A 19,125-nucleotide genomic window follows, 5' to 3' on the forward strand; every position below is an offset into this window, starting at 1 on the left:
GCGAAAGGCGAAGCTTGAATTAACGGGTATGTCCCTCTTTGGCTAATGTACTTTCAAGATGGAGGGGCAACATGGCGACCGACATTAGAACCCCTCACCCGTATGTATTTTCAATGGCATATTATACACTCACGAGAATACTTTATTACTTGAACGAAGTAAATATACATTAATGAGCACATATATTTTTTGAAAGAACTAAGTGTTTTCAGCTAAGAATAAACTAAAAAAGTTACACAGTGTAGCTTTAACCACAAAACGATCAATTTAGGCAAACAAAGTAAATATGGTAAATTTTGATTTCATGTTGACTTTAAAGCATTACCCACTCTTTAGTAGGCTACCATGGAAAAGCACCATTATGACAGAAATGATAAAAATTACAAATTGTAAGAAATAAAAAAGCTATTTGAGACCAAAAACGCAGCATGTAGGCTACTAACTGTTAAAAAAACGGTCTGTGCGCTTGTTTGTAAGAAAGTTAGGGAATTATTAACTAGTTCTGTGTCCAATGCTGTCACATGTGACAAAAGAATCAGAAGAATCAGACAGCATAGGCTCTATATGGGACTGACAGGAAGACCGAAAGACTCAGACCCGAACCCGAACCCGAAGACTCGAGAGATGAACTAAATTAATTTATGTTTCCAGTACAGAACCTAGGATGTTGCGCATGCGCGTTCAACACAAAATTAACGAATCACACTCTGAAAACGACTCGGTAGTCCCGAGTCATATTAAAGATTCATTCAAAATGAACGAATCGTTCATGACCGACCCATCAGAGGCACATTGCTGTTTCTATGCGGGCATAAGGCTACTAGGATTACAATAATTCCTATTAATCGACGGTCATATTCTAAAAATGCTCGCTTTTCATCTGCATTATACTTCAGTGGATTACACGAAACTGCGATGGAGAAACGGACGTCCGAAAAGGCCTTGAATATGCTACTAACTGATGCAAAATCATCTTCATGGCAAAAATAAGAAAATTGCATGGTGGTTTTAATTTCAGAGGATTCATCGCTGGAAAGGTAACATTTCTATTTGAAACTATAAAGAATATCACGCATTGCATTGATAGAAGCGACGCGCGTTCTCGAAGGGCGGTCACGTTGCATTGAATTCTATTCATATTTATATGAATATGAGACAGCGTAAACGCGCGAGCAAATAACATATCAAGGTCGAGTTTATTTCTACCGACGTTTTCAATCTTATATGCTTATTTATCATTGAAGTCAAACGCAATATTCAACCCAATCTTATTAATCAAACAAATAACTGTCATGTGAATAACGCCATTGTGCTTCTGTAGGAGGAGAACAGCTGCTCAGCCTTTTCTGTTCGTGTCACTGGCGTTATGCATTCGTCCGTGTTTTAGAGAGGCAGTGCATGCTTAGTGGAGATATGGTTATCAGTTTTTAAGTCAATATTTAACCTGAAGCTCGTGACTGGTTCTTGTCCGTCCATAAATTCTATGAATAGCCTATTTAATCATATTTTAAATGCCCTTTAGTTGCTCTGTATAAGGGTCACTCTTTATACATTTTTAGTGATCAAATTGTACAACAAACAAAAAAGTCTTTGCTTGATTTATTAATTATGAAAATTGGGATATAAATATATTTGCATATTGTAATAATAGGCCTACAATTGCACAAAAAAATTGAATAATAATTTCTACACTGCAAATACAATACTAAATGTCTCAAATTCTTCACTTTCATAACGTTAGACCCTCAAGCATTTAATTTGGTTGAAAATTTAAGGGAACTTTTAAGTCTGTGTTTAGTTGACATCAGATTTATAAATGCTTTTTACTAATCTGGTAAAATGCTGAAAACGGAGTAATCCTGCTGCACATTTGATACAGCGAGATCCAGGCAGACGAGCAATGATTATGTCAAAGATAAAATTTGAATAAGGAATAAGCAATAAAGTAAAAATTTAAAATTATAGAGACAAACAAATTAATCAAGTAAATAATAGTTTATAATAAAAACCAGATAAAACAGATTGTGAAGATCAGAGTATAGAGAAAGAACGAGTCAAAAGAAGTTAGATATGCAGAATTAAATGAGAGAAGAGAAGAAAAGAGCTAAATAAGAGCAACAATATATTTGCAGGAGACTTGTGTTTTGGCCTGATAAGAAAGGCTCAAACTGAATTATCTATGTCATAGTTGCTGTAACTCGGTTAACGTGAGCGATCAGATGTCAAAGATAGATGAAAATATAGATATAAAAGGTGTTGTTTTGACAACTTTATCGCAGATCTTGCATTATCTCATGTCTGCAGAGATGGAAACAGACATATTTTGATACGAAGGCACATCACACACACACACACACACACACACACACACACACACACACACACACACACACACACACACACACACACACACACACACACACACACACACTCGATCTTACAGCACAGAAGATACACCAAAGCTCTTACATTGGGGAAAAAATCAAACATCAGAGCATATAGTAGAAAATGTATACTTTTTATATGTACATATATACTAACTATTAGTTATTAATTACTAAATCTAATTAGAGTAATAGTAGACTTAATATCTTATAAACACTTTATTTAGATGCTTCCAACAGACTTTTTTACTGACTAAAGTAACTTTGCAACTACATGTGATTTTATTCTGCTAACCTGAACCTAACAGTCTATTCATTTTCTAGTGAGAGTTAGTTGCAGTAGTATATTCCTGCACAACCGGAGGCTGCAGTTTTAGGACCCCAGTTTTAGGACCGCAGTTTTAGGACCCTATTTTTTTGTGACAGCGCCACCTACCGAACTGGATGATATAGCGGCGGCTGCTGTTTCAGGACCGCAGTTCTAGGATCCAGGTGGTTTAGTTTGTACATCAAGATCCACCTTGATCCTAAGTCTCATTAGAAAAAATATATATATTTTAACAAATAAGATTATGGAATAGAATAGCTCCTGCAGCAGGTGGATTAGAGCAAGTAGCATCAAGCTACACGACACAATTTAAAAGATTAATATTAAACTTTTACTTAAAGCTCACTTTAAACCACCATCGAGTAAGATAGGATATTTGTACCATATTCCGGTCGCGGTTTAAAATGGTTTTAAGTCATAAAAAGATGTTGAAATATGGTATAATAAAGCAATTTATATGCAGCTAATGGCTTCACCTTGCTTGGCAATACTGTAAACATTCTTAATTCATATGAAAATACCCAAAATTGCACGAAAATCACACACAAACCACATATACTCGAAATCGTGCATTTATTAGCTTCTTGTTTCAGGTGAAGAGATGTGTCTTAGCTTTGTTATCACGGATAACAGGACCGCGTCATGCAGAAGGGCAGGATTATTGTCACGATGAACCACGTGAGATGATTGACAGCTGTTCAGCAAATGAGACTTGCGTACATTACTGACGCAAATCAGGAAGAGGAGACCCAGATCTCTCTGTGTTCGCTGTTTGAGTTTTATCATAAACACTATCGAGTCTTAAATCTTTCTAATGATGCTCAGTTTGTCCAGATAAAATAAGTAAGAGTGTGATGTTTTAACGAGTAATGAATGTTGAACAACAATCTGTTGTGATCAACATGTGATCTTTTATCTTTGCCGCGAAAGGGGTTAAATTTGTGTTTTTGGTAATCCAGTTCTGTAGGTGGCGCTGTCACAATAAACTAGGGTCCTAAAACTGCGGTCCTAAAACTGGGGTCCTGAAACTGCAGCCACTCCCGTTGTGCAGGAATACCCTTCTCGTTAGTTGACATGTAGTTGCAAAATTACTTATAAGTGGACTATTGAAATAAAGTGTAATTTTTTACAAGATTAGCTTTTTTTTTCTTTTTTTTTTTACCTCAAACATGGGTTATTTCCAGATTAATTTATGTCGTCTATAAAATCCACAACAGCCACAGTGTTTACATGCTATCTCCTTCACTTTAATCACTGGTAATAAAGCTGTCTCTCTCTCTCTCTCTCTCTCTCTCTCTCTCTCTCTCTCGATGCTGCCGAGAGGAAGTGAGAAGATCAGACTTCAGATCACATTTCCGCTTAAAACTGAAAGATCGAAAGATGTTGTGACTGACTCAGAAACAAAATGCAGTTCTGAGAAGGGGTGGGCAACATCTTACAGTATATGAGACATGATTTCACAATAATGGAAATGAAAATGAAAGTTTCACAACTGCTAGGCTACACATTACATTAATAGCCTAACTAAAAGTTCTCAAGCTTAGTAAACATTCAGTCATAAAATAAGCAATAAAGCAATAGGACAAATACATAACAAAGATACAAATGAAATAAAAAAAGTGCATGCTTTAGGTTTTTCAGGTACCAAAAAAAAACAACAACACTTAATGTAAAAGAAAATATGGCAGCAACATAATTTTAGGTTTTACGGATTGAACTTAAAGCTACACTGTGTAACTTTTTTAGTTTATTCTTAGCTAAAAACACTTAGTTCTTTCAAAAATATATGTGCTCATTAATGTATATTTACTTCGTTCAAGTAATAAAGTATTCTCGTGAGTGTATAATATGCCATTGAAAATACATACGGGTGAGGGGTTCGAATGTCGGTCGCCATGTTGCCCCTCCATCTTGAAAGTACATTAGCCAAAGAGGGACATACCCGTTAATTCAAGCTTCGCCTTTCGCGTTTTAACACCGTGTCGAATGTGAAGAGGGGGATTGCTTGAGACTGCTATATAAAAACCTGAAAGCCTTTTTGAAAGTCTGTTGCTGATGGAGGATCACTCTTATTCTCGAGGATATTTATCAGAGTCGCCAAGGAAGCGAAAAAGAGAATTAAGACGGCAACGCAACAGGCAAATCAACAAGACAAATGAGACGCGAGCACACACACACACAAACTTTCCGCGCACATATTCATATGAGACGCGAGCACACACACAAACTCTCCGCGCACATATTCATATGAGACGCAAGCACACACACATAATACCTTAAAGATGTGGACAAATCGATCAAAAGTGTGGGTACATTTCTCCAGGCTCGATGCCAACAGCGCGCGATGCAGTATTTGCGGTAAAATAATTGCTGCAAAGACCGGTACCACGACAAACATGATGAAGACCTTGACAGTGCACGGAGTCAACATACATAAGAGCAGAAAGTTGCTCCGTCTTCGACTGGTAAATGAAGAGATACCTTGTTGATCACTCTGACAGTGTTTATATTGCAATAAATAATAACCTACTGAATGTACACTGCCGTTCAAAAATGTGTTGGTTAGTCAGATTTTTTTTTTCAGTAAGGATGCATTAAAGTTATCAAAGGTGACATTAAAATGTGTGTAATGTTACAAAATATGTAGTTTTTAAATAAATGCTTTTCTTTTTAATTTTTAATTCATCAAAGAATCATGAAAAATTGTATCATAGTTTCCAATAGTTACCTGATAGCTGATGTTAGCAATGAAATGGTAAAAAAATTACGAAAAAATAAAACTATTATTCATTTTACATAGATGTCATAACCTATATGTTAACTGACAAATTAAATTACTGCAAATTATAATAGTTTTCTAAAGTAACCTCATCACTTGAAGGAATACTCATGGACGAGGTCGAACTGGAAGCCATGTTAATCTTGGACTACATTGGCCACCGTAGGAGTTCAAACGAAATCGGAATTGAGAGGAACAGAAACTAATATTCACAGGATGGTCATATACCTTTTCACCGCTAGATGGGGGTAAAAATCACACAGTGTAGCTTTAAATTTACAGTAAAAAACTGTATGTTTTTTTAAGTGATATGATGTTAATATACTAACCTAGCACTAAAGTCTACACAACCAACACAGATGGTAAAGAGAAAAGCCGCATGAAGAATCAAAGTTCATCACAACAGCTTTCCCGCAAGCTAGAAAAGCTATATGGTAAATATTTTAACATATATAGAAGATGCACACAGTACACCATCATGTAACAAACACGACAGTGAAATAATGCAATAAACATTCATTTAACAACACAAGATGAAATGGAGCAGGTTTGGGTAATAATTAACAAACAAGAACACTGGGAAACAAACAAGCAAACGGAGGAAAAACCAAACAGAACATTACAGAGAATACTCATTACAGGAAACTTCCTTTTTTACCAGAGCAGTCAATTATCGTTAAAAATTATGACACTTTTTTAGATTTTTCTTATTTAACATAAGAAAAACTACAGACATAGTAATCCAATATACATTACAGTTTTTCTGAATCGCTAAAACACTAAATCCTATTCTCTGAGCCAAATTCTCAATAGCCCAAACCCATTAGTCAAATAAATCACTCTTTCTGTTAAACATTAAACAAGTACACATAGTTAAGACACTGATGATTGCAAATCTGTCATGATTCTGCCTTAGTGTCCTTGATTTTCCCTGGTCGTAAGGCAGGATCATGACAGAATCATGTTTTGTGTACAAGCTCATGGCCAATTGCTTGGGCCATGTGCTTGTGTTGTCTCGTCTTCTAGCCTCGCGCTCCTTGTTATCCTCGTTTAGTCATTATTGCTTTACCGGTGTCACCTGTATGTTATCATCAGTCTCCCTATGTAATCCCCCTGTGTTTGCTGTCCTGTGTTGGTTCATTGTTAATCCATGTCAAGTCTGTGAGTAACCTGTCTAGTAGGGCTGCACGATATGAGGAAAAGCTGCGATGTGCGATAGCATTGTTTAATATTGCGATGACGATATGACTTGCGATAAATGTGATTGTTAACTATACTGTTCCCATGTCTTAGTGCTTTAATAGGTTCTTTGCGTGATAGGTCAAACGTTTATTACCTGCCTGGTTCAGAATACACGATTTTAGCGCGATTTTGGCACGATCCGTTTGACGTATGGGTGTCGTGGAGATTCATAATTACGACAACGGGCGTCGGGACGCAAGATTCGATCGTTTCATCTCGTATAGTGGGCGACACAACCTACGTCGCGTCTGCGATGCTTCACGACAGAAAGACTATAGCATGTTTAATTCTTTAACGGTCCTCCACGACGGGTTGAATATATGAGCGAGGCGAGACGTGAGTGAGTGCAACAGTGAGTGTGTGTGTGCGTGCGCCAGTGAGCGTGTGAGCGTGTGTGTGTGTGTGAGTGAGCGAGGGACAGTGAGTGTGTGTGTTTGTGTGTGCGTGCGAGTGAATGTGTGTGACGGCACGCGATGACTGGTCGGAAAGCAACGTGTAGTCTGACATGTTTCTTGTCCACGACAAGATTTTAGGAGTCAAAAACGTGTAAGTTAGTGCTAATCTGAACCAGGCATTATTCATCGTGTCAGGCTGTCTGTTGCGATGTGTTCATCGCGGGAGTTCATATCGCGATGACGATGAAAATTCGATGTATCGTTCAGCCCTACTGTCTAGAGTTATCGTCTTGTTGAGCTATTTTCTTGCATCAGTTTCTTGTCTTCTAGTTATCTGTCAGTATCATTGTCTAGTTAGTCACCATAGTCCTGTCTTGTTTTGCCCCCTCGTGGGTTTTGTTTTCCCCTGTTTCTGTTATAATAAACGTCGTGTGATTTCATACTGTCTGCGTTTGGGTTCATCTGCTATCCTCATAACAGAAAAACAGGGGGAAACAAAACCCACGAGGGGGCAAAACATGACAGGACTATGGTGACTAACTAGACAATGATACTGACAGATAACTAGAAGACAAGACTGATGCAAGAAAATAGCTCAACAAGACGATAACTCTAGACAGGTTACTCAGACTTGACATGGATTAATAATGAACCGACACAGGACAGCAAACACAAGGGGATTACATAGGGAGACTGATGATAACATACAGGTGACACCGGTAAAGCAATAATGACTAAACGAGGATAACAAGGAGGGCGGGGCTAGAAGACGAGGCAACACAAGTACATGGCCCAAGCAATTGGCCATGAGCTTGTACACAAAACATGATTCTGTCATGATCCTGACTTACGACCAGGGAAAATCAAGGACACTAAGGCAGAATCATGACAAAATAACATTCTCACTCACTAAAACACATTTTGCACTGAGATCCAATTCAAAACGCTTAACACAACTAGAACACACAGTTGTCATCGTTTACACACAACGACTCAAAATTATTCACACTTATTTCTAATGATGAGACCAAAGTCCGTTCAGAGTCCCAAAATGTACTCACAATGTTGCATTGAATCAGTCTCTCACTGACCTTGAGTGTACAGTAACATGCTTTTCATTTAGAGTTTTTTTTAACCTTGTATTTTGCTGTTGCGTTACTGTATTTTTACAGTATGCAAGAGCTGAATATACAGACATTCAATAGGCCTACTATACAATATTTAACATTCAGCCCAAATTGTTTACTTCGTTCAAATATACTTTTTTTATTGTAACTGCGTGCATTGGATTCTGTGTTCCCCATATTTTGATGTAGTGTCTAACGAATTATCTGTAGTGTTTATAATATTGTCTCGTGTGTGTATGATCTGAAAGTATTGTTTGATTTTGAGTACAGATAAAATTTGATTTTAAAGGGGTGGTATAATGCCCTTTTCACAAGATGTAAAATAAGTCTGTGATGTCCCCAGAGTGTGTGTGTGAAGTTTTAGCTCAAAATACCCCACAGATATTTTTATACAACATGTTGGGTGTGCAAAAACGCACAGTTTTTGTGTCTGTCCCTTTAAATGCAAATGAGCTGGTGCTCCCGGCACAGGGGGCGGAGCTACAACAGCGTGCACTCACTCACACAGACATGCACTGAAAATTTCAAACACTTTTAGCTTTTATGTTCAAACCGGAGTCAGAAAGATGGAGAGACTCAAGAAGAAGTGACAACATGTAGAAGAACTGGACATTTCTGAATGGTTAGTTGATGAATTTATGCAGCTTATGTGTAGTTATCTTATAGTCACTGATTAACATATTCTGTCTTGATAATCTATAAATCATGTTCCGGGGGCGGGGTTTATGTAAATTTTAGGGTTGGTGATGTCACTAACCCGGGAGGAATGTCGTGTAGTTCCTACCAGCCGTTTGTTGTAGTCCTTAAAAAACTATTTCTGTAAAAGCAAATATCTCCCTTTGCTCTGAACTTTGAGCGTTGTAACCTTGCAGATGTTGTTTATGATCAAACAGCGTCATTACACACTAACTACAGTTACAAAAGTGAAATCATAATCAACCACCCCTTTAAACTCAGATAAAATGGTTTTGAGGCAATTGTTTGATTTTGCCAGAAGAGACAGAGGTTTGGTTTAGTGTTTAAGGTTTTGAGAAAGTGAGTGATGGTTTCAAGAAATGTTTTAGCAATTCAGAAAAACTACAGATCATTCATTAGACACTACATAAAAAAATGGAGAACACATAATCCAGAACGTCACAGATTATATTATATTGTATACAGTAAAAAATGACATAAAAAGTATAGTACCGGTAATTGCAACTTAGTAAGGTGAATATATTGTATACTGTATGCACTGTGAGTGTAGTATTGTACTGAATATTGAATAGTAGGCCTATCGAATCATGTGTGTATATTCAGCATACTGTAAAAATACTGCAGTCCAACTGAAAAAGATAAAAAGGTCAAATCAGACTAAATGAAAAGCATGTTACAGTCGGTCAAATACTGAATGTTATGCAACTGCAAAATCAAGGTCAGTGAGAGATTGATTCGTGTGTTCCTGCTGACTCGCCTGAGGACTTTCTCCACATCACAGACAATGTTGTCTCTTGTCAAACGAATGGAACAACCTTCCAGTCTGACAACACTGTCCACACACACTTCCTCTTCCTCATCCATTAGTGCAGCTATGTCACATATGCACTCTGAAATGGCTTATATTATGTACAGTTTGTTTGATCACATCATTAGCAATAAGTGTGAACAATTTTGAGTCGTTGTGTGTAAACGATGACGATAGTGTCTTAGTTTGTTTAAAGGAACACGCCACCGTTTTTTGAAATAGGGCTTATTCACCGTCTTTCCTACATATAGATAGGTGGGCAAATGCATTTTTGTCTCAGTGCATGCATTGTTTTAGTTTGGCTGGGTCGCCGCTAGCTCAGCTTAGCATAATGAATGGAATCCTTTGTTGCCAGCTAGCATGTCCTGAGTAAAAGTGATAAAAAAACCCCCCAAAAAACTTCTTGCTTAATTACTTCTTGTGGCCTGAGTATTCACAATGAGTACAAATAGCGATGCAAGTTCAGTCTTGGCTCCTCAGCGAAAAACATGATGTGAGATTGCCGGCGTCCTCCTTTTATACTCAGTTACGCAATTCAATTTCTGCCATTGGCTCGTTTTCTAGAACTCGAAGGTGATAGGCTTCTAAGCGAAACCCCTATTTCGTCATCCACTGACGTATCGCCGTCTCCGTACCCTCCTCAGGGAACGAGGGTTACATACGTAACCGAGACGTTTTTTTCAACTGCTTACACACAAAATCCTTACAATTCCTGAAATCTGACACCAGAAGCACGCATCAAATCTGCAAAACACTTCACACAATTCTCTATGTAACACAAAAATCAAACAGGAATTATCTTGATTTCCTTTATCAAACACAAGCTATCAAAATGCCACAGTAATTCATCAGTGCCTCACACACACACACACATACACACACACACACTCGTCTCATGTGCAAACACTCATTGCTTTACTGAACACCAACCAATCATGGCTTAGAATAGGAACTATAATTAGACCAAAGGTCGAGTTATAGGTTTTTCGGACTGTGTAATACTGTATTCACAAACACAAACGCTTACAGTAAAAAAAAAAGGGTTTGGTTTCAATCTTGCTTACATGTTTACTGTGAATTTTTCAACATCTCTCTGCCAATTACTTTCAATCTTGTACAGAAATGTACATAGAAACTCATGAAAGAAGAGCTTTAGGTTTTGAATAGTTTTGTGGTGTATATGATATATCCAACAATATAATATAATGGCAAAGGTGTTTGCAAAGTAAGACAAATGTTTGCTTTTGATATGTGTGTGTATTGTTTGTAATGCAGTGCTTCATTTTGCAAGAGATGTGAGGCATTTTGCATTTTGTGTGTGCAATTCTTGGAGTTGTGTGTAAAGTTTTTAAAAAAAGAGGTAAAGTTTTGAAAATGTGTGTAAGTAGTTGAAAGTAGCCTATGCTTTGCTTTTATACACTAAGGTATGTGTACAGTGTGTGTGTCAAGGTTCTGAGAGAGAGGGAGAGAGAGAGAGAGAGAGAGAGAGAGAGAGAGAGAGAGAGAGAGAGAGAGAGAGAGAGAGAGAGAGAGAGAGAGAGAGAGAGAGAGAGAGAGATTGACAGGACCAGGCAGGGTGAGGTTTGAACTTGAGCACACAACAGGAGAACGCCGGGCTGGTCAACAAGAGATAAGGCAGAAGCTCAAGGAACCAGAGACTTCATTGGCCCCATTTCCCTCGCCATGTCCACATCCATATTCTCCTCTTTCACTTCCTCCTCTTCTTTTCACCGCACATAAAAACAACAATTGCCAAAGTGTGATTCATCTTGCTCTATTTGTTTACCTCTAGCGCATGCTAATGACGTTTTACTCTTCTATACTAACTTTATCGTAATCAATTTTAATCATCCAGATGGTATAATCAAAGTTGTGGTGCATTCTCAGAATATGCATTTATTTGTAATTTTAACTGTTGTAAAAGTGGACTTCAAAGATTTCTTATCCTGTTACGCCCTCTATAGGCCATGATCAGCAACTAGTCGACGTCAAGCTTATAGCGGCATGGCATGTTTTATGTTTTTGAAAGCAGTCTCTCCTGCTAACCAAGGTTGCATTTATGAAATACAGTTATCTTGTGAAATATTGCAATTTAAAACAACTTTAACATTGATAATAATCAGAAATGTTTCTCATCATATTATCCTGATTTCTGAAGGATCATGTGACACTGAAGACTGGAGTTATGATGCTGAAAATTCAGATTTGATCACAGGAATAAATTACACTTTACTATATATTCACATAGAAATATTTCACTGATTTCACTGTATATTTGATCCAATAAATGCAGCCTTGATGAGCAGAAGAGACTTCTTTCAAAAACATAAAAAATCTTACCGACCTCAAACTTACAAGTTAAAGAATGTACTTTTTTCCTCTTGATATCAGCCATTAACCAATAACCTGATCATCTTTTTGTCCTCTTGCAGTTGGCGGTGCAGAGAAAAGCACATCTGGACACCATGCATCTTCTTGTCCCTTCACTGGATCTAAATGTGTAATCATACCCAAAAAGGATCAGTAAAGAAGTGTGTCCCGTGATCTGTAAAAATGATAGGGCCTAGTTTTAGGATCTGTAAGGGTCGCATTGGAAAGCGAGGAGGTCATTTAGGCTTCATGCATTACCTCTGCATCACAGTCTTCTGTGGCTCTTTACTTGCTTTACTCTTTATCGACGTCATTGAGTTATGGCTGACCTCGCTGGGCATGAGCAAAGTGGAAGGGTTTCATGGACTGGTTCTTCCACACAGTATTCCTCCAACCCGTTCGGAGGAGTACCTGCTTATGCCGAGCGTCCACGTCTGCGAACGTGCCAAACCTTTCCTCATCGCTTTGGTTGTATCTGCACCTCCCAACAGAAAGGCCCGCCAAGCCATTCGGGACACCTGGGGTGGGGAAATACAGGTCAGGGGTCACCGAGTCATGACCCTCTTCGTCGTCGGCCAGCCATCGGACCCGGTTCTCGGGAAAGAATTGGTGGAAGAGGCAAAGGAGCGCGGGGATCTCATACAGGGTCGCTTCATTGACTCCTACGCCAACTTAACCCTTAAAACTCTGTCTATGCTGGGATGGGCTCGCCGTTTCTGCCCACAGGCTCGCTATCTGGCAAAAGTAGATGATGATGTGATGTTTAACCCCAGTGCACTCCTGCAGTATCTCAACCACAGCTTTAAAGCATCAGAAAGTGAACTCGCCGAGCTTTATTTGGGTCGTGTCCACATGAAAGTCGCACCGGATCGCAATCCTTCCAGTAGACACTTCATGTCAGAAACGGCATACGCTGGCGTGGTTTTTCCGGATTACTGCAGCGGGACGGCGTATGTACTTTCTCGACCTGCAGTGCTCAAGCTTTCACTAGCAGCGGTTGCCATACGATTACCCAGTCCATTGCCCCCTGAGGATGTGTTTGTAGGGATTTGCGCTCACACAGCAGGGATTACACCGACCCATTCCCCACTCTTCTCCGGAGGACCCGCTGTACCGTTCAGCCGCTGTTGCTATCAGACTATGGTGTCGGTCCACCACACCAAACCAGGGGACATGGTGCAGTACTGGACACAAATGCACCCCACCGCCCCGTGCTCATGGTTGGGCACGCGCACATCTCTTGGTGTCTGTAAATTGAGAGCGCTTATCGGGACACTGTTGGGGAGAGACTCCTAAAATGAAACATCTTTTAAAAAGCCGAAGGGAAAAGATCGTCTTTGGTTGCAAGGATACTATGCACTGCAACTTGATTTTATGTCATGCAATACTTGAATTTATGCTCACTGCTTCCCTTACAAAAAACTAAGTGTGCTGTTACTATACATCTTTTAAACTGAAAATTAGAAAGTAAACTATTTATGTACTTCTCAAAAATATACTTAAAATGACGCTTAAGTATACTTGACTTATACTGATAGAAAAGTCCCTAGTGAAAAATAAATATACTAAAATGTATTTGAAATACATTTATTTTATGCTAAGCATACTACAAATACATTTACATATTTATGTACTTAATAAAAATACCCTGCAATTGTACTGTTGGTGTACTAAATGTACTAAGTCTGCTAAATTGGAACTACTAATTTTACTTTATGTCCTGTAGTTTTCCAGAAAAAGCTCAACTAAAGATATACTGAAGTATATTTGATTGTGCTAAAGTGGAACTATTGCAATTATACTTAAGATACACTTTAAATATCTTGTATTTAAAGACTGACATTATACAGAAATCACACCATCCTTACTAATAGTGATATTAAAACACATTTCAGTCTTAAAGGGATACTTCACCTCTGGAAAGATGAATGTGTATTTAAAATGGGTCATTTATGTAGTAGAAATGTGAAATTATTTTTGAATTTGGAGACCAGAAGCCAGAAAATGTATTTGTGGCTCATGTGGAAAGACAACAACTCCCAGAATGCACTTGCTTCGCTGCCCTACGCGGCCACACCTACTGGTAAGAGCGCCGTTTAACAACAAGGCTAGGCTACTAGTGAGTCTCCGTGACAAGGCTGCCCGGGATTCGGCTTTTGCGTTCTACAGTCGGCATTCATGATGTTTACTGTGACGAGCGGGACGAGACTGACGGCCGCGGGAGAACGGCGCGAGGCCGGTGGCGTGATTACTGATGAGCGGCGCCTGTGAGACGCACCGGTCTCGTATCTCTCACGGAGGAGCGGGAATATTCTTAGCAATGTTAAAACGCACATCAACCGATCACTTGTTTAGCAGTGCATACACCCGGCATACCTAACAAAACAAACACTACATTCAGATTCACCGATCGGGATGAAATCAGTTAGATTGAAACAAAAGCTGTGCATGTAAACAATGAATGGCGACTGCAGAAAGCAAAAGCCGAATCCCGGACACTTTGGACAATCTCGACGGCCGGACATGTCCGGGAAAAAGAGGATGGTCACCGCTACTACGCTAGCTTTCTCCACAGAACAAGAGCCTGTTAGCTTAGCTTCCAATAAAAGATGGCTGACACTGTTTGTTCATTCTGTGAGTGAGATCCTCTATGTGCGGGCTGAAGACATGCGGATCCAGCGCCTCCTACTGGCTGTAGTCTCTCACCTCTGGCCAAAAAAGCCTCCGACGATGACGCTAAATGGCGATTTTTGCGTCATCGGAAGATTTTTTACAGACAAAAAATACATAAATCTCTCGTCTCAGGGGGATATGAGGGAGGGAAGCACGGTAATTTGAAAATACTACAGGTTTTTACTGATACAAAGCTTAATGCTAAATGCTGAAGTATCCCTTTAATATTAAGAAATGTGCAATAAAGAAGTACTCTAAATAAAGTTTAATTATAATATTTATATCAGTAAGTCTCAAGCGATATGTCAGTAAATGGTAATGTGTTTGTAGTATACTTAGTATGAAAAAAAAAAAAAATTTAAATACATTTTTGTGGTATAGTTTTTTTCCACTAGGGTATCCATGGCTTGTAGTTGCATTAACTCTTGGTTGAGTAGCCTATCAATACTTTTTTCACATAGATTTACATACTGTCTTGTATACTTTCATGTTCAAGTTTATATATAGTAACACTAACAAGTCAGCTTTGGGGTGCAAAGTGCAAAAATAAAATATAAAAACTACAAGTATGATGTCAAGTTCACTTAAGTATACTTGTAGTATAAAACTACTTAACTAGTTCACTGAGAGTATACTTCAAAGTGTACTTTCATAAACGAAACAATGTGCTTTACGTATGTATATCAGTATACCTGTACGTTCACTTGTAGTTGCAGTACAAACAAAAAACGTAGATGTAAACTAGTTGTGCTTAAAAGTATACTTTTACACACTAAAAGGTCAGGCAATTTAGTCCCACATAGTATTGAAACTGTACAGTAAAGTAGACTACTAGTACATTGACATTATTGATTCATTATTAATCTGAAGTTCTCATAGTTTAACAGTACACTCAATTCTAGTAATGAAAAACTCGGCAATACTTTACAATAAGGTCTCATTTATTAATGCATATACATTTTTACAGCAATAATTAAGTCAGTTAGTGAATAAAAATGCATCCAATTCAGGAATCGGATACTTGTTATTAAATTAAAATTTTGGTTCCTGTTTGTGAATTTTCATGTGATTTTAAAACGTGCGTTCAAGATGCAAAAGAGAAGTAAACGCAGCACTCACTCGCCGTTTTCTGTGGAGCCGCCTCTCATATAGTGTGAATACTCTCTTTTGAGATCTCTTTTGCGTCTTCTCGTGTTTGAACGGACAAATACACACAAAATCATGTCACAATATCCTGGTAAACTGTCGGTTATGACAGTTATGAACGTAAACAGTTGAGAAAGAAAACGTGTAACAGTATATTGGATCCATGCATTCGGTCTTAAAGTGACAGTAGCCTAATAAACCTGCTGCTGATGTCTGTGCTGCTTCTGTGATTTTAACAAGGATTAATCTATATTGTTGAAGTGAAGACTATGCAGGGTTATTTTCAAGCTTCAAAAGCCCCGTTTAGAGCTGGTATAAAGATGCGTTTTGTTCAATCGGATCACAAGTAGACGAGAGACACATTCCCGTTTACACCTGGTGTTTTAATCCGCCTCTTCTGTCCACTTTTAAACACTTCTGTCCTGATTTCTTCGAGGAGAGGGTCTATGGGGGAGTAAATGTTTGTGTTTTCCAGATCTTATGATCTAATGTACAATAAGCTCATGTAATTTACATATGAACGCGTCCGGAGACGACGGAGAAACACACGGAGAACATCAGCTTCAGTTTCTGCTCTGACAGACCTGAGATCAGCCGAGCGCTGTGTGTGTGTGTGTGTGTGTGTGTGTGTGTGTGTGTGTGTGTGTGTGTGTGTGTGTGTGTGTGTGTGTGTGTGTGAGTGTGTGAGTGTGTGTGTGTGTGTGTGTGTGTGTGTGTGTGTGTGTGTGTGTGTGTGTGTGAGTGTGTGTTAGACATCAGGAAAGATGAGAGAATATTGTGATCGGTGCGTTTTTCATCTTCAAACTAAACTTGAGTCTTCAGCCGACAGTTTAAATCCCGTCTGACTCGAGCTCTTCCCGTATTTATTAGAGTCCACTTCTGATCCGATCGACCAAACGCTTCTTAATACCAGCTGTAAACAGGGCCAAAGACATGGTAAAACTCATCCATATGAATCAAGCAATGTGGTCCAAATCTTCTGAGGAGACTCGATCACTTTTTATGATGAACAGATTTAATTTAGCCTTTTATTCACATATAAACATTGATCAACACACAAACATAATGCACATCAAACAAGCTCGACTTGTGCACACTTGAACAATGGTTTGCGTGCTTTTTAGGATTATATATATATACATATATATATATATATATATATGTGCTGTGTGTTTTCGGCTGTTCAGGAGACCAGAAGATCTCAGCGTTCTTCAAGACTAGTACATTTTTGGTCAAAAATGGACAAACCCAATCATTGGTTTAAAATGTAATTAAAAAATTTAACCCAACGGCTGGGTTTGTCCATATTTGACCCAAAATTGGGTTGAAACAACCCAGCATTTTTTAGAGTGTAACACTTAAAATTCACCGGAAGCCAGAGCAAAGCAATGAAACTAAACTAACCACAACTAAAACAGTTTCATCGCCATCGTCATCACTAATATGAGACTTGAAGGTTAGATCTGAATCTAAGACACATTTTTAATCAAGGGTACCAGCTAAATTATTAAACAGCATGATCTTTTTGCTTTAGTTTCAGTTTTGTCCTTGTTTGACGTCCGCATATAACAGGAAATAACAGTCTAGACTATTTCCATCTTTATAAAAGGGTTACAAAAGGGGAACCGAAACTAGGACTGCAGATCCTGTGTACAAGCCGTACACAAAGCAGATCTCGTTGGCCATGTTGACATCAGTCATGAAAAGGGTCGCCAACTTCAGAAAAGGGAAGTAATGGACAATCATGGTTCATTATATTGGAAAATAAGGGACACTGGACATATGTGTACTGTACCACACAGTGTATGTCTTTTTATAAAAGGTTCTCAGGCATAAACACATTTGGTTTGCTTAACCTGTTCATGTACAATTTTATTCTAAAAATAATTTTAATGTCTTAAAAAAAACCCACTAACTGTACCACTAGAACTGTGACTGTGTTTTTTTACACAAGTTAAACAGTATTCAACTCATAAAAGTCAGTTTCTTGTCATTTAAGTTGAAATGACTTATGCAGCCAAGTTGATTGTAAGTTAGGAGGCGGCTTTCTGAATATATAATCATAACCTCTATTTAAAAAGTATTTTAAATATTGTTGTTTTTTGTCAGGAAGATACATAGATACATATAGTACAAAATGTTAAAGCGTAACAACTGAACGTGTTATTCAGTCAATAAAGCATTTTTAAACGATGGCACTGATAATATTTAACTAAATGTTACAACCATGTAGGAATGAATGAAAATGCACAATTTTCAATTAAAGAGAAATCAGAATTAGTATGGGCAGCTGCTTTTGGTGATTGAGACTTTTATTTTGTGTTTGAATACGCTGTAGAAGTTAAATGTAAAAGTTTTTCTCAATTTAACAACATTAACTTACAATAATGAAAGGCAACGTTTTGATCACGTCTTCCCTCAGTTATGGAATTACAAATATGACATAATAATAAATAAATATATGAAGAAATGTAAAAAAATATATAAATGAGTATTTATACTTTTATTTCCTTATTTATGTATAATTGTATTTTCCATGTTTTTTATTTTATTTATTTATTTATACATTTATTTTATTTTCCACATTTATTTTATTTCTACATTTATTTATTTATAAAAAAATAAAAAATAAATTCTTCCTCCGTATGTTAATGAGGTTTACCTCAGACGTCATCAATCGAGCTCAGGGTCAGAGATATAGCTTTGAGGCCAAAAAATATATATATATATAGCTTTGAGGCCACAGTGACACCTTGTGGTGAGACCAAACCAAACGCAAGCCACACAGGGAATTAATGACTGGGCAATATGGCCATAATCTTATCTCACACACACACACACACACACACACACACACACACACACACACACACACACACACACACAAAACTCTATCTAAGTGCAGTGCAGAGTCTGACACAGACACAACCACATCTCTCACAGTCTCTTCTCTGAGCGAATGTTTCTGCATTAACAGCAGGGGGCAGCATAGAGTATGTGTTTATTACTGTGATCAAAACTGATTAGATTATCAGCATCCAGTCTTCAGTGTCACATGATCCTTCAGAAACCATTCTAATATGATGATTGATGCTCAAGAAACATTTCTGACGTGTGTGTGTGTGTGTATGAGAGAGAGGAGAGAAAGTGTGTGTGTGTGTGAGAGAGAGAGAGAGA

At 38.1% G+C, this 19,125-nt stretch overlaps 1 protein-coding gene across 1 annotated transcript; it reads left to right on the forward strand.

Moving 5' to 3' along the window:
* The first annotated feature begins 742 nt into the window (after positions 1–742).
* Positions 743–18,228, forward strand: b3galt4 (UDP-Gal:betaGlcNAc beta 1,3-galactosyltransferase, polypeptide 4). The gene is made up of 3 exons (XM_079638380.1): positions 743–1,037; positions 12,192–16,579; positions 16,691–18,228. The coding sequence occupies exon 2, from the start codon at positions 12,313–12,315 to the stop codon at positions 13,423–13,425; it is 1,113 nt and encodes a 370-aa protein (XP_079494506.1). The 5' UTR covers positions 743–1,037; positions 12,192–12,312; the 3' UTR covers positions 13,426–16,579; positions 16,691–18,228.
* The last annotated feature ends 897 nt before the right edge of the window (positions 18,229–19,125 follow it).

Source organism: Phoxinus phoxinus (assembly GCF_949152265.1).
Source record: "Phoxinus phoxinus genome assembly, chromosome: 15".
NCBI classification, from domain to species: Eukaryota; Metazoa; Chordata; class Actinopteri; order Cypriniformes; family Leuciscidae; genus Phoxinus; species Phoxinus phoxinus.

What these genes read in the sequence shown, in the direction of transcription:
- b3galt4 (XM_079638380.1), top strand. Translation starts at nt 12,313, where the DNA reads ATGATAGGGCCTAGTTTTAGGATCTGTAAGGGTCGCATTGGAAAGCGA.